The sequence below is a fragment of the Podarcis raffonei genome, chromosome 4 (assembly GCF_027172205.1).
Source record: "Podarcis raffonei isolate rPodRaf1 chromosome 4, rPodRaf1.pri, whole genome shotgun sequence".
NCBI lineage: Eukaryota > Metazoa > Chordata > Lepidosauria > Squamata > Lacertidae > Podarcis > Podarcis raffonei.
In genome coordinates, this window is record NC_070605.1 from 20,436,118 (window position 1) to 20,453,988 (window position 17,871).

Sequence of the window (17,871 nt, forward strand, 5' to 3'; positions counted from 1 at the left end):
TGGAATGGTTATTGGAAATTTGAATAAAAATTAATTAAAAAAAAAGAAAATTAGATAAAATAATGCTGAGGTGGGAGAAGAGGAACACCTCAATCACAGTGAGGAATTCCAGGTGAACTTCCCCGGCATTGAATGTGTTGGCCTAGTGTGGGGCTCCGAGGTGAGCCTGGCTGTCTGGCTGGTGTACCGGCCACCTAGCGCACCAGCAGCCACCCTGTCAGGCCTGCTGGAGGCGGTGGCCGGCTGGGCCTTGGAGTTCCCTAACCTATTAGTATTGGGGGACTTCAACATCCATGCTGATGCCATTCCCCCCTCACAGGCTCTGGACCTGGTGTCTTCCATGGCCACACTAGGGCACTCCCAGTTTGTTTCGGGCCCCACACATCAAGCAGGCCACACGCTGGATTTGATCTTTGGCATAGGTATATATGTGAAGGTGCCATGGTCTGATCACTACGCTCTGAAAGCCAGGATTGATTTTCCACCCCCACCCTGCTTAGGTGGCGAGCCAATTTGGGCTCGCCCGCAGAGGCTGATGGACCCTGATAGATTCCGTCAGGCCTTGCGGGACCTTGCTCCCCCTGGCAACTCATTGACTGAGCTTGTTGAGGGCTGGAATATCCAGCTCCTAGCAGCCATCAATGAGATCGCACCTAGGCGCCCTCTGCGACTCCGCAGAAACCGGGCTCCCTGGTTTACCGAGGAGCTTCGGAAAATGAAGCGGGACCTCAGACGGCTAGAGCGAGTATGGTGGGGTGCCCGTGACGGAGCCTCAAGAACATCTTATAGGGTTTTTATGAAAACCTACGAGATGGCAGTGAAGGCCGCTAAGAAGTCCTACTTCTCGGCCTCCATTGCCTCCGCTAGCTCTCGCCCGGCGCAATTATTTAGTATAATTAGGTCTGTAACGTCCCTTGAAGGACAGCCAAATTTAAATAACAATCTGACACACAGCTGTGAGGCATTTGTGAGCTTTTTTGCGGAGAAGGTCCTGTTGCTCCGCCATGACCTCCCTGCCAATTTGGATACAATAAAGGAACTGGAGGCCCCTCGACTGTCCTCGGGTCCAGTATTGGACCACTTTGACCAGATATCCCCAGCCGATGTGGACAGACTTCTCCAAGCTGGAAAGCCCACCACCTGTCCTCTTGACCCGTGCCCGTCTTGGCTGATTAGAGCGTGTCCAGACGAGGTGCGGGCCCCCCTGGGTGATATCATCAATTTGTCCCTTGGCACCGGGATATTCCCAGGGGAACTGAAGGAGGCAGTGGTGCATCCGCTCTTAAAGAAAACATCATTAGATCCTTTAGATCTATCCAATTACCACCCGGTTTCGAATCTTCCATTCCTGGGTAAGGTGATTGAGAGAGCGGTTGCTGAACAGCTTGGTACGTTTCTGGATGAAACATCGGCTCTCGATCCATTCCAGTCCGGCTTCCGCGCTGGTCATGGGACCGAGACGGCTCTGGTCGCCCTAACAGATGATCTCCGCAGGCAGCTGGATCAAGGCGGGTCGGGGCTGCTGATTCTTCTAGACCTGTCAGCAGCCTTCGACATGGTCGATCACGAACTCCTGGATCACGAACGCCTTGCCGACGTGGGGATCCAGGGCACAGTCCTTCAATGGCTGCGCTCGTTTCTCTCTGGTCGGGGACAGAGGGTGGCGCTTGGGGGGGAATTGTCATCGCGCCACTCCTTGGTGTGTGGAATGCCTCAGGGTGCGATTCTCTCCCCGATGCTTTTTAACATCTTTATGCGCCCCCTCGCCCAGCTTGTCCGGAGTTTTGGGCTGGGTTGCCATCAGTATGCCGATGACACCCAACTCTATCTGTTGATGGACGGCCATCCTGACTCGGCCCCAGATACACTGACCAGATGTCTGGAAGCTGTGGCTGGATGGTTACGTGGGAGCCAGTTGAAGTTAAATCCTTCGAAGACAGAGGTCCTCTGGCTGGGATGGAGCGATATGGGATTGAGGGGGCAACTCCCATCTCTTGCGGGGGTGCAATTAGTGCCAGCATCGTCCGTTAAGAGTTTGGGTGTAATCTTCGATACCTCCCTCTCTATGGAGGCGCAGACTACAGCTATAACAAAGGCGGCATTTTTTCATCTCCGCCAAGCTAAGCATTTGGCTCCTTATCTCTCTCGCCCTGACCTAGCCACTGTGATCCACGCGACGGTCACCTCCAAACTGGATTATTGTAACTCGCTCTATGTGGGGCTGCCCTTGAGACTGACCCAGAAACTCCAGCGGGTGCAGAATGCCGCAGCGAGACTCCTTATGGGGTCTTCGCTGCGAGATCATATTCATCCGATACTATACCAGCTGCACTGGCTCCCGGTGGAGTACAGGATCAGGTTTAAGGTGCTGGTTTTAACCTTTAAAGCCCTATACGGCCTAGGACCCTCATACCTACGGGACCGCCTCTCCTGGTATGTCCCACAGAGAAATTTACGGTCTGCAAATAAAAACATCCTAAAGATCCCAGGCCACAGAGAGGTTAGGCTGGCCTCAACTAGAGCCAGGGCTTTCTCGGCCGCGGCTCCAATCTGGTGGAACGCTCTGTCACAAGAGACTAGGGCCCTGCGGGACCTGACATCTTTCTGCAGGGCCTGCAAGACAGAGCTGTTCCACCAGGCCTTTGGTCAGGGCGCAGCCTGACCCCCTCCTCTGGCAATCTGCACAGAATTTTGCTTGATGGTTGCCATTAATTTGATATTAATTTGATTTTAATTTGATTTTAATTAATTTTATAATGAATGTTTTTAGAATGTTGGACTATTTTGATTGTTGTTAGCCGCCCTGAGCCCAGCTTCGGCTGGGGAGGGCGGGATATAAATAAAATTTATTATTATTATTATTATTATTATTATTATTATTATTATTATTCCTTCCACCAAACACACAGCCTCACCAAACACACAACCTCACATAGCCATCATGGCTAGTGTCCACTGATAGCCTTGTCCTCCGTGAATCTGTCTAATCCTCTTTTAAAGTCACCCAAGTCCAGGGAAATGGTTTCGACTGTTGACATAATCAGCAATTAACAGCACACTTTCAAACAAAAGTCTTATCTCCAGCACGTTGTAAATCACAGCAACGGTCCTTCAACAGAATCCGCCACTCTTCCATCAGGCATCTGCAAAAACAAAGCCGACTGGTCTTCTAGAACCTTCTAGAACCTTTCTACTTGTTTCTGGCAGAATGATTCCCAAACACTTGGAACATCCTCTGCCCAGACCCTCGTGGAGCAGGATGAAGAGGCACCTCTCTTCAGGGTGGGGTGGCTCAGAGACCGGGGTGTGTGTGTGTGTGGCAGCTTCCTGAAGGACTCACGAGGAGACGGGAGAGGAGGCTGAGGGAACACTCCACAAGAGACGGTGTTCAAAAAAGGGATGAGGGGCTGCCAGCTCTGCAGGCAAGGGGGGACATAACTGGACTCCTGAGCCCCACAGGGGTGCCGCAGAAAGAATATTGTTGGTCAAGGGAGCCGAGGACTCATAAAAGTTGAAAACCTCTGTTCTAGACAGTCATTACCAGTCAGAGTACAGCACTAGGTGAACCAGGTGGTACCCTGTCCTCTTTCAAGCGGAACTGCCTCTTGATCTATGCACCTGCAAATAGCTAGTTCTGTAGGCTTTGTCCAGTGTCATAGCAAAGGTGTTAAATCTTCAGTCTTTGTTTTACAGATGGTTAACCAGTTTGATTAAATTAGCGCTAATGCTGCAAAAGCCTCATACTCCTAATGGAAAGCTGAGTCTGTCTACACCCTTGTGCATAGTAGTTTCTTTTCCATGCTGGAAGCACCTGAATAGCAATTAATTTTCACTTGCAAATAGGGCTTCTACTGTTTACTGGAAACAAGCCCTTTACAGTGGTAATTGAATTTAAATAAAATGAATGCACTTTTTCTAGAAGAGTTGTTTTTATAAATAATTTTTGCAAATGCCCAGGTAAGGCCCGTCACTTAAGCCGTCTGGCATCTGGCGCATATAAATTGAGGCATAATGAATGTGGCTGAGCAGCGCGGTTTTCATTATGTTTCCTAAGCAGGGAAAAGTGGTGGTTGTTGTTTGTTCTGTATTCCTCTATGATGAAACAGCAACGGGCTCTCCCCACATTCCATTTCAGCTTGATTTTGTTCAGTTTAATGAGACTGCTTTGGCGTTACAAATGAAATGTCACCTTGATTGTTAAATATAAAAAAACAGAGTTAAGAAATTAAAATCTGAATTTGTTTCTTTCCCCCCCCTTTCTACTTCAATTTGCTATTCAGCTCTCCCAAAACTTGTTGTTGTTATCACTCAATATTTATTGATTGATTGATTGATTGATTGATGAAAAGAGTTTGTGCCATCTATTAATTACAGAATACAGTTATACCTTGGAAGTTGAACAGAATTGGTTCAGGAAATCCAATTGACTTCCAAGACATTTGGAAACCAAAGTGTGGCTTCTGATTGGCCGCAGGAGACTCCTGCAGCCAATTGGAAGCCGCGGAAGCCCCGTCGGACATTTGGCTTCCAAAAATAGTTTGCAAACTGGAACAGTCACTTCTGGGTTTGTGGCGTTCGGGAGCCAAAATGTTCATGAACTAAGCTGTTCAAAAACCAAGGCACAACTGTACAGGTGGCAACCATTTTGTGCGGGGCCTCCATTACTAGCATTGGCGGAGAACGCATAAGTGTGCCCCACTCTGTTGGGCCCTCTTCCAGGTCTAAAAGGACCTGTACATGAGCAATCACACGTTGATTAGACATTCCTAAAATGGTTGCCGCCTGCAATGCACAGGCCCAGAAGAGGTCCAGCCCTACCGTTAGCAGCTGGGTAGCTGCCTCAGTTGGCTGATCCTATGGGGTTTAGAGTAGATAGAGCAACAGTGACTGGCATTCGAGGACCGTGCCACACACCTGACCTCTTGGGTGGATTCCACTGGTGTACCAGCACAGCACTACATCCATGCTGCCTCACCTTTCTACCGCCAAGTAAGCAGCAGCCATTCTGCTGATGGGAAGTCATGTGCGTGGCCCCCACCCCACCAGTCTCTACTGAGACAGAGTTGTATATGCCCAGTGTCCTGGCCTAATCTAGGCAGATGCCCCTGGGTGCAGTGGAGCCAATTACCATTGTTGAAGTTATGTTCAAGTACCAGTCTGGTTGGCTTTTGTACACAGAATGGGTAGAGGCACCATCTTGTCCTTCACTTCCAGCAGGAAAAATAAAAGTATTTGGCTTAGCCTGGCCCCATATTCTCCCTTCAGAGCTACAGTTTCCAGAGTTCCCTGTGAACTGGAAAGGATTGCTCATACAGTGGACACTCGGGTTGCGAACGTGGTCCGTGCGGGAGGCATGTTCGCAACCCGCAGCTTTCACAACCCAGAGCGCCTCGTCTGCGCACATGCAGGTTGCAATTCGTCGCTTCTGCGCATGCACAAAGCGTGATTTAGTGCTTCTGCGCATGCGCAACTGCCGAAACCCAGAAGTAACCCGTTCTGGTACTTCCGGGTTTCGGTGCGTCTGTAACCTGAAAAAAAGCAACCTGAAGCATCTGTAACCCGATGTATGACTGTATATGCATTAGCAGGCACTACTTGTTGTTGTTTAGTCGTTTAGTCTTGGCCAACCGTTCGTGACCCCATTGACCAGAGCACTACAGTTGCTGCTTAGTCTCTAACCACCTCTCTTCTGATTTTGGTGGGATGCTTCTGTAGTCAACTGCTGCCTCTAGAGGAAATGGAAAGCGTTCCAAGATACAGCGCCCAGTGTGCTATATCTTCTTTGAGTATATGAGTTGTTTGGTGCCAGCTGCTTGAGGCAAATAACCTTTCTCATATCCAACAATTGCAGCTCAGGAGATTGTAGCTCCTTGGGGAGAATAGCAGCTCTCAACACCCTTAACCAAACTACAGCTCCCAGGAGCCTTTGGGGGGAAACCATGGCTGTTAAAGTGTTACAAGAGTGCTTTGAATTTATGGTGTGGGCGTGGCCTACAGAAAGAGGCTGAAGGAGACCTAGAATAACTTTCTTCTTTAGAAGGAGAGGTTATAGCAATAGAGACTGAGAGCAGTGACGTGGTGTGTTCAACAGGAATTTTGCACCGGAGGGAAGCAGTTCGAGGAAGCTCCCTGCTTGAAAGTTGGAGAATCAGCCATTTGGGATCTCTCAGCAAGAGTGGCACAGCTCAAGTTCCTTTACTGGACATGCCAGCCTCTTGTTGCATCATTTATAAAGTTCACAGCACGAAATGTTACAACCATGCACCCAAGCTATCTAACCTTGGCTAATGCTAATTCTGCATGTTTAAGGGTGTGGTGATCACACAGGGTCCCTGGACGTTTCACCATCTATTGATCCCTGTGCCACCACTTTATTTCTCGCTGCCACCACCCAAGCCCTACCTGGTACAATACTGAGTCCATTCAGGGTTAAATTGGAACACAAACTTCTGTTTATTTATTGCAGTTTAACAAACGTGTGGTTTCATAAACGATATCATGGGGTGCCTATCCAGACCTATAACTTCCGCTACCTGCTCTCACTCACTAAACCACCTCTCAGATATTTACTTGTCTCCTAGCTCCTAACTGTTCCTGACTCAGCTTATTTCGCTACACTAACTAAACCTACCCACAGACTCTATCCCAATTCACTCCCACTCCAAACAACCTCCCAACAAACTCCTCCCTTCGCCTCTCCCAGAGCTGGTTTTATAGTCCCTCTGACTCCACCCCCCTGGGTCCTGATTGGGTAACCTGTTTAACTATTTCACCTCCAGCACTCTCACATGTTAACGTCACAAAGGATTGCTAACTTTTCAATGTGATGCCAACCACATGGGTACTTTTTTTGTTTTGGTTTTAAATATCCCATCATTACTTTTAAATTGTGCCAGAGAGGAGGTGGAAAATGTGAAGGGGAGGGGAGTTTCACAGCTGTGCCTTTGCCCCTCGCATCACTGGTTTGATATAGAAGTTCCTCCCTGCACTGACAGTCACACTTGACAGCCACACTTTAAGACAAAACATATTTTCATTTTTTTAAAAAAACAACCACAAGATTCACAAGTTCTGCTGCTGCTTAAATTTCATCTGTTTCACATTCCCGTCTTATAACTGCCCGTCTCCTAGAATCCTGACCCGGCCAGCTGTTCGTTCCCTCATCTCTAAAGGCTGCCTTTTAAAAAGATATTTTAGGATTGTCACCTATGAACTGCTCCCTAAACTCTTATTCCCTACTGATACGCAGTAAATATTGTTGTGTCTGAAACATTTTGCATGGAGATCCTTGCCTGATATGCAGGAGAGGCAGAGAACAGACCTATTCTTTATTGTGTAAAAATTGGAAGCTGCTTTCTACTGAGTCAGACTCTTGGTCTATCTAGCCCAGTATGTCTACACTGATTGACAGCAGCTGGCAAGAAGTTTCAGACAGGGTTCTGTCTGTTCCTTCATGGAGGAATGATTTTCATCTGTGTTATGTACTGAGTTGAATAGGATCCAAAATGCAGCAGTCTGATTGGTCCTAGAACAATGCAGCAGTATGATTGGTCTGCAGGAGCCACCCAATCCAGCTCCAGATGGAAGTGAATCCACAACCTGATTGGCCTACAGGAGAATTCCGGAATAAGCCAATCACGTGCAGCCCATTGTGTAAATAATGTATATAAAGCAGATACTTTGAGGGGACTTTCATTCCTCCTCACCACTATGAGCTGAATAAAGAGCATGAAATCCACTCTCGACTCTGAGTATATTTCAATCTGGAACATAGCAGGAAGGAAAAGGGTTAAATTGCAAAATTGTGCACATAAACTATATTCATTTTGAGCCTCGGTTTGCTTCCAGTACAGAAGCCATGAAAGGGGCAGATTATCAGATTTAAAAGGTGATAATAGCTACAGGAAGCCACTGTTTGGACAAATTCTTGTTACAACATGTTTTTCCTTGTTAGATTTCTAAAATTATTTTTTTTAATCAACAACAGTGCTGTCTGGAGACCTTCAAAATCTGCAAATTGGTTTAATGACAACAAAATAGATTTCAATCTTATCACTCTTAATGCTCTATAATTTATTTATAGCCAGTGAGGACAATTTTGAGAGCAATTTTGTGAATTGTTTCAGTTTGTGGTAGCTCTATGAAACACTCATATTTCGAAGAACGCAATTATATGGCAACAGACATATCATTAATTTCCTTAGGATGTCATTTCTCTTCCTGGAAAATGCCCTCAAAGAGCAAGATAGATGGTTCAGACAGGGAAGACTATACAAATTTCCATATTTAGCTGTTGTCTTTTGGAATATGAAACATGCCCTTAATGGATCCTTTGAGAGGACAGGAATCAACAACACAATTTAAATTTTTCAGAGAAGAACAAATGCAGGAGGGGGAAATGTCAGCACGCAATGAGGAAAAGGAAGGAGAGGTGGAGTTAAAAACGGTTGCTGCACCAATTTTGTTCTGTCTGAAAAATGTTGGCCTTATTAGAGACACCCTCTATGATAGGAAGTGTCTGGGGAAAAGAGAGCAGAATAGACTACTGTGTGCAAAAAATTTTGCTTCCCATTTTTGTCCAGATTGGGGAGCCACTAGTGCAAAATAGATTGTAAGGCCATGGAAAACTGTGCCATGTAGACTTTTCTCTCTGTGTAGGACAGCACTCAGCCCATGACAATTCCTGAAGGCGCCTTAGGCTGCGAAGTTTTCATCTCGCACGTTTATGCAGGGAATGTCACAGCTGAGAGCCTCAAATGGAGCGTGAGAAAAACTCTCATCAAAATTCTAGCAGCCCATTGCAAACGCCAAGATTCTAGGCATCAATAGAGAATGCAGACCCTCCTTGTCCCTATTTTCCAGGGACAGTCCCAGATTTACAGAAGCTGTCTCGGTTTCTGATTTGACCCCAGGATGTCCTGCTTTTCCTTAGGATGGCCCAATTTTCATTGGAGAAATGTTGGAGGGTGTGGAGTTACAGCACCCCCAAGCCAAGGAAATAATATACAACCTTTAGAAGACATCTCAAGACAGCCCTGTATAGGGAAGTTTTAAAACGTTTAATGTTTTGTTATGTTTTTATATATGTTGGAAGGTGCCCAGAGTGGCTGGGGCAACCCAGTCAGATGAGTGGGGAATTAACAACAACTACTACTACTACTACTACTATTATTATTTAAAGGTAAAGGTAAAGGAACCCCCGACCATTAGGTCCAGTCGTGACCGACTCTGGGGTTGTGGCGCTCATCTCGCTTTATTGGCCGAGGGAGCTGGCGTACAGCTTCTGGGTCATGTGGCCAGCATGACTAAGCCGCTTCTAGCGAACTAGAGCAGTGCATGGAAACGCCGTTTACATTCCCGCCGGAGCGGTACCTATTTATCTACTTGCACTTTGATGTGCTTTCGAACTGCTAGGTTGGCAGGAGCAGGGACCAAACACTGGGAGCTCACCCCGTTGCAGGGATTCAAACCACCGACCTTCTGATCAGCAAGTCCTAGGCTCTGTGGTTTAACCCACAGCGCCACCCGCATCCCATTATTATTTAGGATATCCCTATTTTCATTGGAGAGATGTTGGAGGGTATGAGAACGCTGGATTTCAAATGCACACAAAATATTTATTTACTTACTTAGTGAATTTATACCCCAGAAGAGCCTAGGACCAGCTGTCCATCATCTGCCCTAATTTTCTGATCCATGGGGTCTTGCATTTCCTGCTTTTGCAACACATTCAGCCGCACAGCCCCACTTAGGCGTACTTTGTAAAACCCAGTAAGGAGCGCCTTTCTTCTTTTACTTAAATGCTCTAATGATTTCAGCAGGGAAAATGCAGTCTATTTTTTTTTCTCCTCACAAAGATGGGGATCCTACTGCTACTGACCTCTTTTCTAATCACAGGAGACAGGGGTAAGAGAGATCTTGGTATGTTTTTATATATTTTCCATCGTTCCCCTACATTATTTGTCTCTCTCTCACTATCAGAAATAAAGAACACCCTGATTCCTCATTGGACGAATGTTTTAAATTCCCTTACAGCTGCTTGCGCTATTCTTTTGTCATGGTATACTTATAGGATGATATCCAATGGTAGTGTCAGATGGCAATGGTGGTTGCTCGTGAGTAACCAGTCAGGACTCCGCCCTGTCTTTCACAGGTTTTATTTCGGTGCAAAACTATTTACAGTGCAGAACCACAAGTTCATGTCTGCCTCAATCACTAGCAGAATCCGGGAGTGGTCATTTCCGGGACCTCCCCCAACATAATAGCTTAGTCACCCCCAGCCTTTTCCTTCCTTCTTTGCGCTTTACACCTCTGCGCAGGGTGGGCGGCAGAAGAGGCGTGCTTCCCTCCTGGCCAGCTTGACCAGGAGTGGTGCTGAGGCTCCCAGCAGCATCCTCTGGTCCCTTCCTCTCTTCCCCACTGGAGGTGTGGGTTTCCCCATCACAGGAAGAGGAACTGATTCGCAAAATTTTTGGAGGTTCCCTGTAACTCAACTGCCCCTCTGCTTCCCTTCCCTGTTCCGATAGCAGTCCCCTGACAGGTAGTCATAGATTTTATTGACCACAGCAATAGGGGGAGATTTGGAGGGAAGGGATCGAAAGGAATTAGGGGGTGTTGCTCGAATTTGAGGAAGGACACTCACACTGGTGACCACTTCTACTCATAGATTAGTGGCCTACCACACAGGGTTGTTCTGAGGGCAACGACTGGTACACTTTGCACTTGTTAAGCACTTTAGAAATGGGTAATGTAATTGATACACTGGTATTTAGGTACCACAGCACCAATTCCCCTATAGATCCAGTGTTGCTAATCCCGCTCCAAACGTGCTAATATTACCTTGTTTGCAGTATCCCTTTCACGATACCCAAGAGTCTCGCACAGGATGCAATTCAGATGTGATGCATCCCCCCCCCCTTTATTTCTCTTTTCACTATGCACAGAATGACTTTTACTGGGGAGGAAATCAATAAGCAGGAAATAGTAAAAAGGAATAAAAGAGCTATTAAATGTCTGTTACAAAAGGGTACATCGCCAAATGCCTTTTTGCCGATACCATTTCCGCATCCTAGAAGGGGCAATAAAAAAAAGGTGTTGATGTAATGCAGAAAATATTTCCATTTGCCAGCTGAAATCAGCCAGAATAGATTTACTGTGAAACAGCCAGGCATTTTTCTTGTAAATTTCAAGAATAAAAACGAGCATTCTTTTTTGCCTTTTAAAGCATGAGAGAGTGAAAAGAAGGGTCGGACGGTGAGGATAGGAAGAGAAATCTGTGCAGTCGCTAATGCCGAGAAGTTTCTTTCCATGACTCTAAACCCGCTGTGTTATGTTAACAGATCTGGGGAATTTCAGTGGTCGGACGAGAAGTGCTGTGTCAGTGCGGGAAGGTCAAGGCGTTGTTCTGATGTGCTCCCCACCGCTCCATTCACCAGGTACAGCTGACTGCCTTTCTTTTGTGCTGATGTGAGTCTCACTTTTCTGCACGCTCATCATGTCCAGCCGTGGTCTTGACTATGAATTGTTAAAGGCTGAACTATGCACAAACCCATGACCAGTTCTGGGACCACCAAAGGAATACTGGAAGACCATCCACCATGAATGCTGCAGAGCAGGAGGAAGGGTGTCTCAGATAAGGCTGCCTTCATTCTGTTTCAACTAGTGATGTGAACTTCAGTAGCCATGGGTGTGAAAAGGAATGTGGCACAATGTGTGTGTTTGTCTCTGTGTCTCTGCATGAGAGATACCAGGCTGTGTGTTTATGTGTGTGTGTTTTGACTCCACCTACTCTGAGCTTTTGCCCTGCCCATTTGCAGTACACAGCCCTTGCCTGGGGGGATTTGCTCCTGGGAGGAGGGTGGAGTAAGTCAGCACTCACCCGTTGGAACTCACTGCCTATTGACATCAGGCAGATGTCACTGTTTTCAGCGTCTGCTAAAAACATTTTTGCTTAGGCAAGCCTATCCAGATACACAAAATTCCGGCATGTGTTTTTAGCTTATTGTTGATTTAAACAATCAATTAACTATTTGGTTGGCCTAGTTTAGAAACTAAACTAGGAGGACCCCAGATCTTATCCAGAAGTGCAAAAAAAAAAAAGGCATACAGGAACTTTTTGTTTTATTTATTTGTGTAAAATAACCTGGAGCAATTGCACTAACCTCTCCACTGTCTCACCTTTCTCCCATCCAGTAAGTTTAGTGATGCCTGTGCAATACCAGAGGCACTTGAGTTGCTGCAGCAGAGAAGGGCCTCTCCTTCTGACTGTAGGGAGCAGGTAGGATGGGATGGGAGGTGGTGATCTCTCTAGTATCCTTGGCCAAGTGAACTGGAAAAAATACCCTTTTTTGGTCAAGTACCTGGTGGTTGCATTATTCCTTCTCATTTGTGATTTTGTTATGCAGAAAGATAATGATCCAAATCTTAGTCTGAACTGAGTTTAAACCAAAAATTCAAAATGGCATTCAACCACTGTCAGGGACTGTGCTGAGGAGGGCTGCACTGAGAAGGAATGATGGGAGTCTCCCCCTCTCCCTGCTCCTGATCAGGATCCTAAATCTTCCCAGAAGCAGGAGGACAGTATAGATTTGGAAGAGTGGTTTGCAGAGAGGCATAGTTCAGAAGGCAGAAGCTGGGAAATATTGGATGGGGAACACCTAGGAGATGGAACACTGGAAGAGAGAGGGTTAACAGATTCACTGTCCGCTCAGCCCGGGGTCAAGAAGAGCTCGGAAAGTCTCAGAACAGGGAGCACAGAGGATACAAACTCAGATTACAAGAAGTAGGAGTGGCGTAGATTAATAGGGATTGAGGGGGTATAAACTTAATTGGGAGCACCGCCATTCTGGGTTGATGCTTTCTTTTGTCTTTTGCTGTGTTTATTAAAGAAACTGACTGGTAAGAATTTCTTTCATTTGATCTGCTCATTTACAGCCATGGGGGAGGAAGCCGATTCCTCGAACCCTGACAACCACAGCAGGAGTAGGGAATCCCCAGTCCATGGGTCAGTCTTGGCCAGTGAGACCAGTTCACCCAAACTGCACCCACCTGTTAATCCGCTGGTGTCACTGAATAATGTCAGCTGATGAGTAGGGGCCAGGGCTCCATTCTGCATTGGCTGTGCACACCAATTTTCCACAGGGAACTGGCATGCAGCCAAATCAGCAGGATGCCAGGTGACTGGCAACCTGTCACCTGATGTCACCCTGACACCAGATGATTGACAGGTGGATAGAGGCATTCAGTGGGTGGGGCAGGATAAAGATCTGGCCCACTTGACAAAAAAGGGTTCCCCAATTCTGAACTATGTTTCCCCCCCCCCCCAAAAATGGAGCAGTTTTAATGTGGAAAAAAAATATCCAACTGTGACCTAGAGGGAAAGCAGTATTCACTAGCTCAGAGGTGGGAAATCTTTTTTTATGTGTAACTAAGGTCTGACCTTCTTGTTTAGGAAGGCCTTCAGATGCTGGACTGCACTTTTGTCTGTATAATTATTATTATTATACAGTGCTATTATCTTTATTGTTGTTGTATTTTAAACATTTTAATGTTTTTGGTCAAAGACAGCCTCAACTGGAATAGCTGGCTGTTAAATGACCAGATGCTCAGGGCTTCTCTGACTCAATGTCAGAGATCAGGCTGAGGAGTACTGCTCCTGATGAGTGATGGTGGGACCCTCCCCCTCCCCCTCCCCCCTCCCCCTGCTCCTGACCAGGATCCTGAAGCTGCCCAGGAGCAATGGAGCAGTATAAATTTGGAGCAGTGGTCTGCAAAGGGGCATAGTTCTGAAGACAAAAGTTGGGATGAACTGGGGGGTGAATAGCAAAGTGAAGAAGAACAGGAAGAGAGAGAGCTAACAGACTTTCTCTCACTGCAAAGTGTCCAGCCTATCAGTCTAAGGTCACGTAGAGCAGATAAGGTGGCTACACAAGAAGCACGGTGGTTGCGAGATCAGGGTGCAAGGTGTGGAAGTGACTGGGGGTGGGTGGATGTGTGGAAACCTTAATTGAGAACACCTTTACTCCGAGATGGACTCTCTGTTCTTGAGCTGTGATCATTAAAATCTCTTTAGATGGTAAGAGACTATTTTTGCTTTGTTCTGCTTATCCACGGCCAAAGGGAGGGAGGAAGCCCCTTTCCCGAAGCCTGACACTCAAATAATAAAACATATATTGGACTTGTGCTGGTTTAGCTGATCCTCCAAAGAATCATGGGAATTGTAGTCTGGTTAGGAATAGCACTGCAGGCTTTCCAGGGTTTTCTGAAGAGGCAGAATGAATCTACTTTAAGCATAGCCTTGAGTTAAATGGCCTTGATAAGATCCTGGGGTTGACCAAGATGACTGTGGGTAAAAGCCTCAGCGCCTAGGGCTTGCCGATCGAAAGGTCGGCGGTTCGAATCCCCGCGGCGGGGTGCGCTCCCGCTGCTCAGTCCCAGCGCCTGCCAACCTAGCAGTTCGAAAGCACCCCCAGGTGCAAGTAGATAAATAGGGACCGCTTACTGGCGGGAAGGTAAACGAGGTTTCCGTGTGCTGCGCTGGCTCGCCAGATGCAGCTTGTCACGCTGGCCACGTGACCCGGAAGTGTCTCCGGATAGCGCTGGCCCCTGGCCTCTTAAGTGAGATGGGCGCACAACCCCAGAGTCTGTCAAGACTGGCCTGTACGGGCAGGGGTACCTTTACCTTTAAGTATGACCATCACTTTCATGAAAGTTCATCAGTGACAACTGAGATGTGGCAACAGATGTCATCAGCTCTGGAACCAATCTGGATGTAAACTGCATTGTGTCTGCAGAAGTCAGTAGGATGCCTGTTGATGTTAATAGAGTGGTTCTATTTTCATAGGATTATTTTTCACGAACAATGGTTACAGTCATGTATTGTGAAATTCTTCAGGTGGGGACTAGTCAGCTCTTTTATTATTCACTCTTCTAAATTACAAGGTTTCCATGACTTTTAAAAAAAAAAGAACAGAGCACTAATAGTTCCCAGTCATTGGAAAAGATTTCTTCTATTCAAAGTTTTTACTATCTGCGAGAGAATGAAACCTCATTGCAGAGACACACATCAGCACTAGGAAGGCTTTGCTGCTCAAGCAAAGTCCCAGGCCAGACAGGAAGCCTTTTATAGCTTTCCCTGCCCAGGGGAGATCAGCAGTCATCCTGGGTGGTCAGGACTGGTCCAGAGCCTGAGAAGACATCACTGTCTAATTGCTTTCCCAACCTGCCATAATGATAGGGCAGCACATAGGGCAGCTGTGCCCATATATCAAAGATATAGCCCTGGCACCTCCTGACATCATGAACCGACTCTTCTGAAAATTGGTAGAGACTTGTCCGTTGGGGCAAATGGGGAACTGCTCCACCAGTTTCAATCCACTCTTGCTCAGTCACCGCCTGCTTGCCTCTTTCCTCACATCCAGCCAGGAGGTAGCTTTGCTTTCTGTTCCTCCTACTTTTGGACTCCCAGGCAGCGTGGTGCAGTGGGAGAGCCAGAGTGGTGTAGTGGTTAAGTGGACTCGTAATCTGGTGAACTGGGTTCGCTTCCCTGCTCCTCCAATGCAGCTGCTAGGGGACCTTGGGCTACTCACACTTCTCTGAAGTCTCTCAGCCCCACTCACCTCACAGAGTGTTTGTTGTGGGGGAGGAAGGGAAAAGGAGATTGTTAGCCGCTTTGAGACTCCTTAAGGGGAGTGAAATACAGGCTATCAAGTCCAAACTACTACTACTACTACTACTACTACTACTACTACTACTACTACTACTCTTCTTCTTCTTCCTGCCCTCCCTGGAGATGCCAGGGATCAAATCTGGGATTGTCTGCATGCAAAGCAGATCTTCTACCACTGACCTATAACCTGACGTGGCTGGAATGAGTGAGGGTGGTTTATTCCTTCAGAAATCAACCCAGAATCATCCCCATTCGGTTAACTCTCCCAATTTCTCTCTCTCTCTCTCTCTCTCTCTCTCTCTCTCTCTCTCTCTCTCTCTCTCTCTTTACACTCCCTTGTCATTCTGACAAAAGGCAAAGTTGATATGTAAGTTAACGAACGGCAAAATACCATGGCCTAGAATATATGGTGGTTCAATTGCAGAAATGCTTCTTCCCCTGGGGATGGTATTGAACCTCGGGGGAATGAGGAACGCTAGTTGGCCTTGCCCAATTAAGCCAGTGTTAGGTGCTGGAGGAATGAGACACCCTGACAAGAAATCTCCTTTAGGGCGGTTTGCTCGCGTGTTGCAGGCTAACAATGTCGGCAAGTATAACTCCAGATGCCATTGTAGGAAACATGAGAAAATGAGAAAGCATGAGAAAGATGGCAATTAATTAACTTGAAAAATGCACCAAGACGTTTGGCTCTCGGCCACGTCCTTTATTGCCTTTTAGGCATCTACCGTATGTGGGTACTGATATATGGGACAATAATGAAGGGAAGGGACTTCCCCCCCTTCTCCTCCCCAGGGACAGGTTAATAGCTTGTTACGGAAACATCCCAATTAATCTACGTTTTGTAAATTAGCTCATAACTAGCGCTGTAGCTTCAGTTCCTAGCACACTATCTCTGTACATGCATAAGCTCACCACGATTCTGGTATATGCTTCACCAGACAGACTGGGTTGCTTTATCGCTTGAGAAGTCTCGCTTCTGTATCTATGGGGAAGCAGACCATTTTCAGTCACTGTTGCAAGCTGCAAAAAAAAGTATCACGCACTGGTGTTCATTCTTAGCCAGGGATGGGGAATTAGTTGATACCATTAGTACCTACCTCTCAAATGAACTGGCTCTTCTCCAGCAATATCTGTTTTCTTCCATGTTGCCACCTGCAGAAGAAATGCTTATGCTAACTGATGTTTCAGTTTATTTGCATGTTTATGTCCTTGTCTTCTTACATTATGTCAGCAAGCCGACAGTAAATCACACTGTGCCAGTTGGAGTTAACACTTGATTAGCAAAACCGTGATCTGCAGAGACTTGGTGGGGTGTCAGGTCTTCCTAATGAGTACAGCAACTTATCCCTCATGAAAGTCTTGCTCCATAAAGCAGTTGCTGAGATGGAAGGTCCCTGCCACCTCACAGCCCAAGTCCACTCCTCCCCAGGGTTTCCCCAAGCAATCAGAGACTGTGCCGGCCAATCTCTCCTCTGCCCTTTTCATGCCTCTTCTGGTTCTGGGAGATAACCGGAGAGAGGAGCTTGTTGCAGCAGGAAGCAGAAAGACCCATTACTTCACCAGCCTGACCCATCTCTGCCTCTTGACCTCTCTCCTCCTACTCACCTGCTTCAATTTCTGATTCTGGACTTCTTTAGCCAAGTTCACTAAGCCGTGTTACTTCTTCAGCTCCCTCTAACCACTCTAACCACTACCTCAAGGGCTCTGAGCCTTCTCCCCTTGCTGCTTCCCACAAAGGGTTCCTCCCACCAGGAGCCCCCTCTCAGCTAAAATTATTCTTATATCCCAGAGGCGAAGGAAAAGATCCTCTGTGAACTGTGTATGAGACACATAACCAGTCACATACCCTCCCAACATTTCTCTGATGAAAATAGGGACATCCTAAGGAAAAGCGGGACATACCAGGATCAAATCAGAAACCGGGACAGCTTCTGTAAATTCGAGACCATCCCTGGAAAATAGGGACACTTGGAGGGTCTGTTATTAATGTCAGCCCGTTCCTCTTCCCTGACAGTGCCTTCGTAACCGACGCAGGCCTAATAAGATGGAGATTGTTAAACTCCTAACTATAAATGATTTAAAGTGGTTTAACTCTGGGGAAAATGAATCTGCGATGACAGCATAATTGAAGGGGATCAGGTGCAGAGTTTCATGGCTGTGAACGTTCGGATTAAAGACGGGAGGATTACGCAAATTTAGGCCAG

At 46.8% G+C, this 17,871-nt stretch overlaps 1 protein-coding gene across 3 annotated transcripts in view; it reads left to right on the plus strand.

Moving 5' to 3' along the window:
• The window catches only part of CNTN5 (contactin 5), a 667,536-nt gene that overhangs the window by 461,322 nt on the left and 188,343 nt on the right, over positions 1-17,871 (plus strand). For all 3 annotated transcript variants that reach the window (XM_053385671.1, XM_053385670.1, XM_053385673.1), the window contains one exon: positions 11,340-11,435. In XM_053385671.1, coding sequence (XP_053241646.1) covers positions 11,340-11,435 — 96 coding nt within the window. The remainder of the gene's footprint in view (positions 1-11,339; positions 11,436-17,871) is intronic.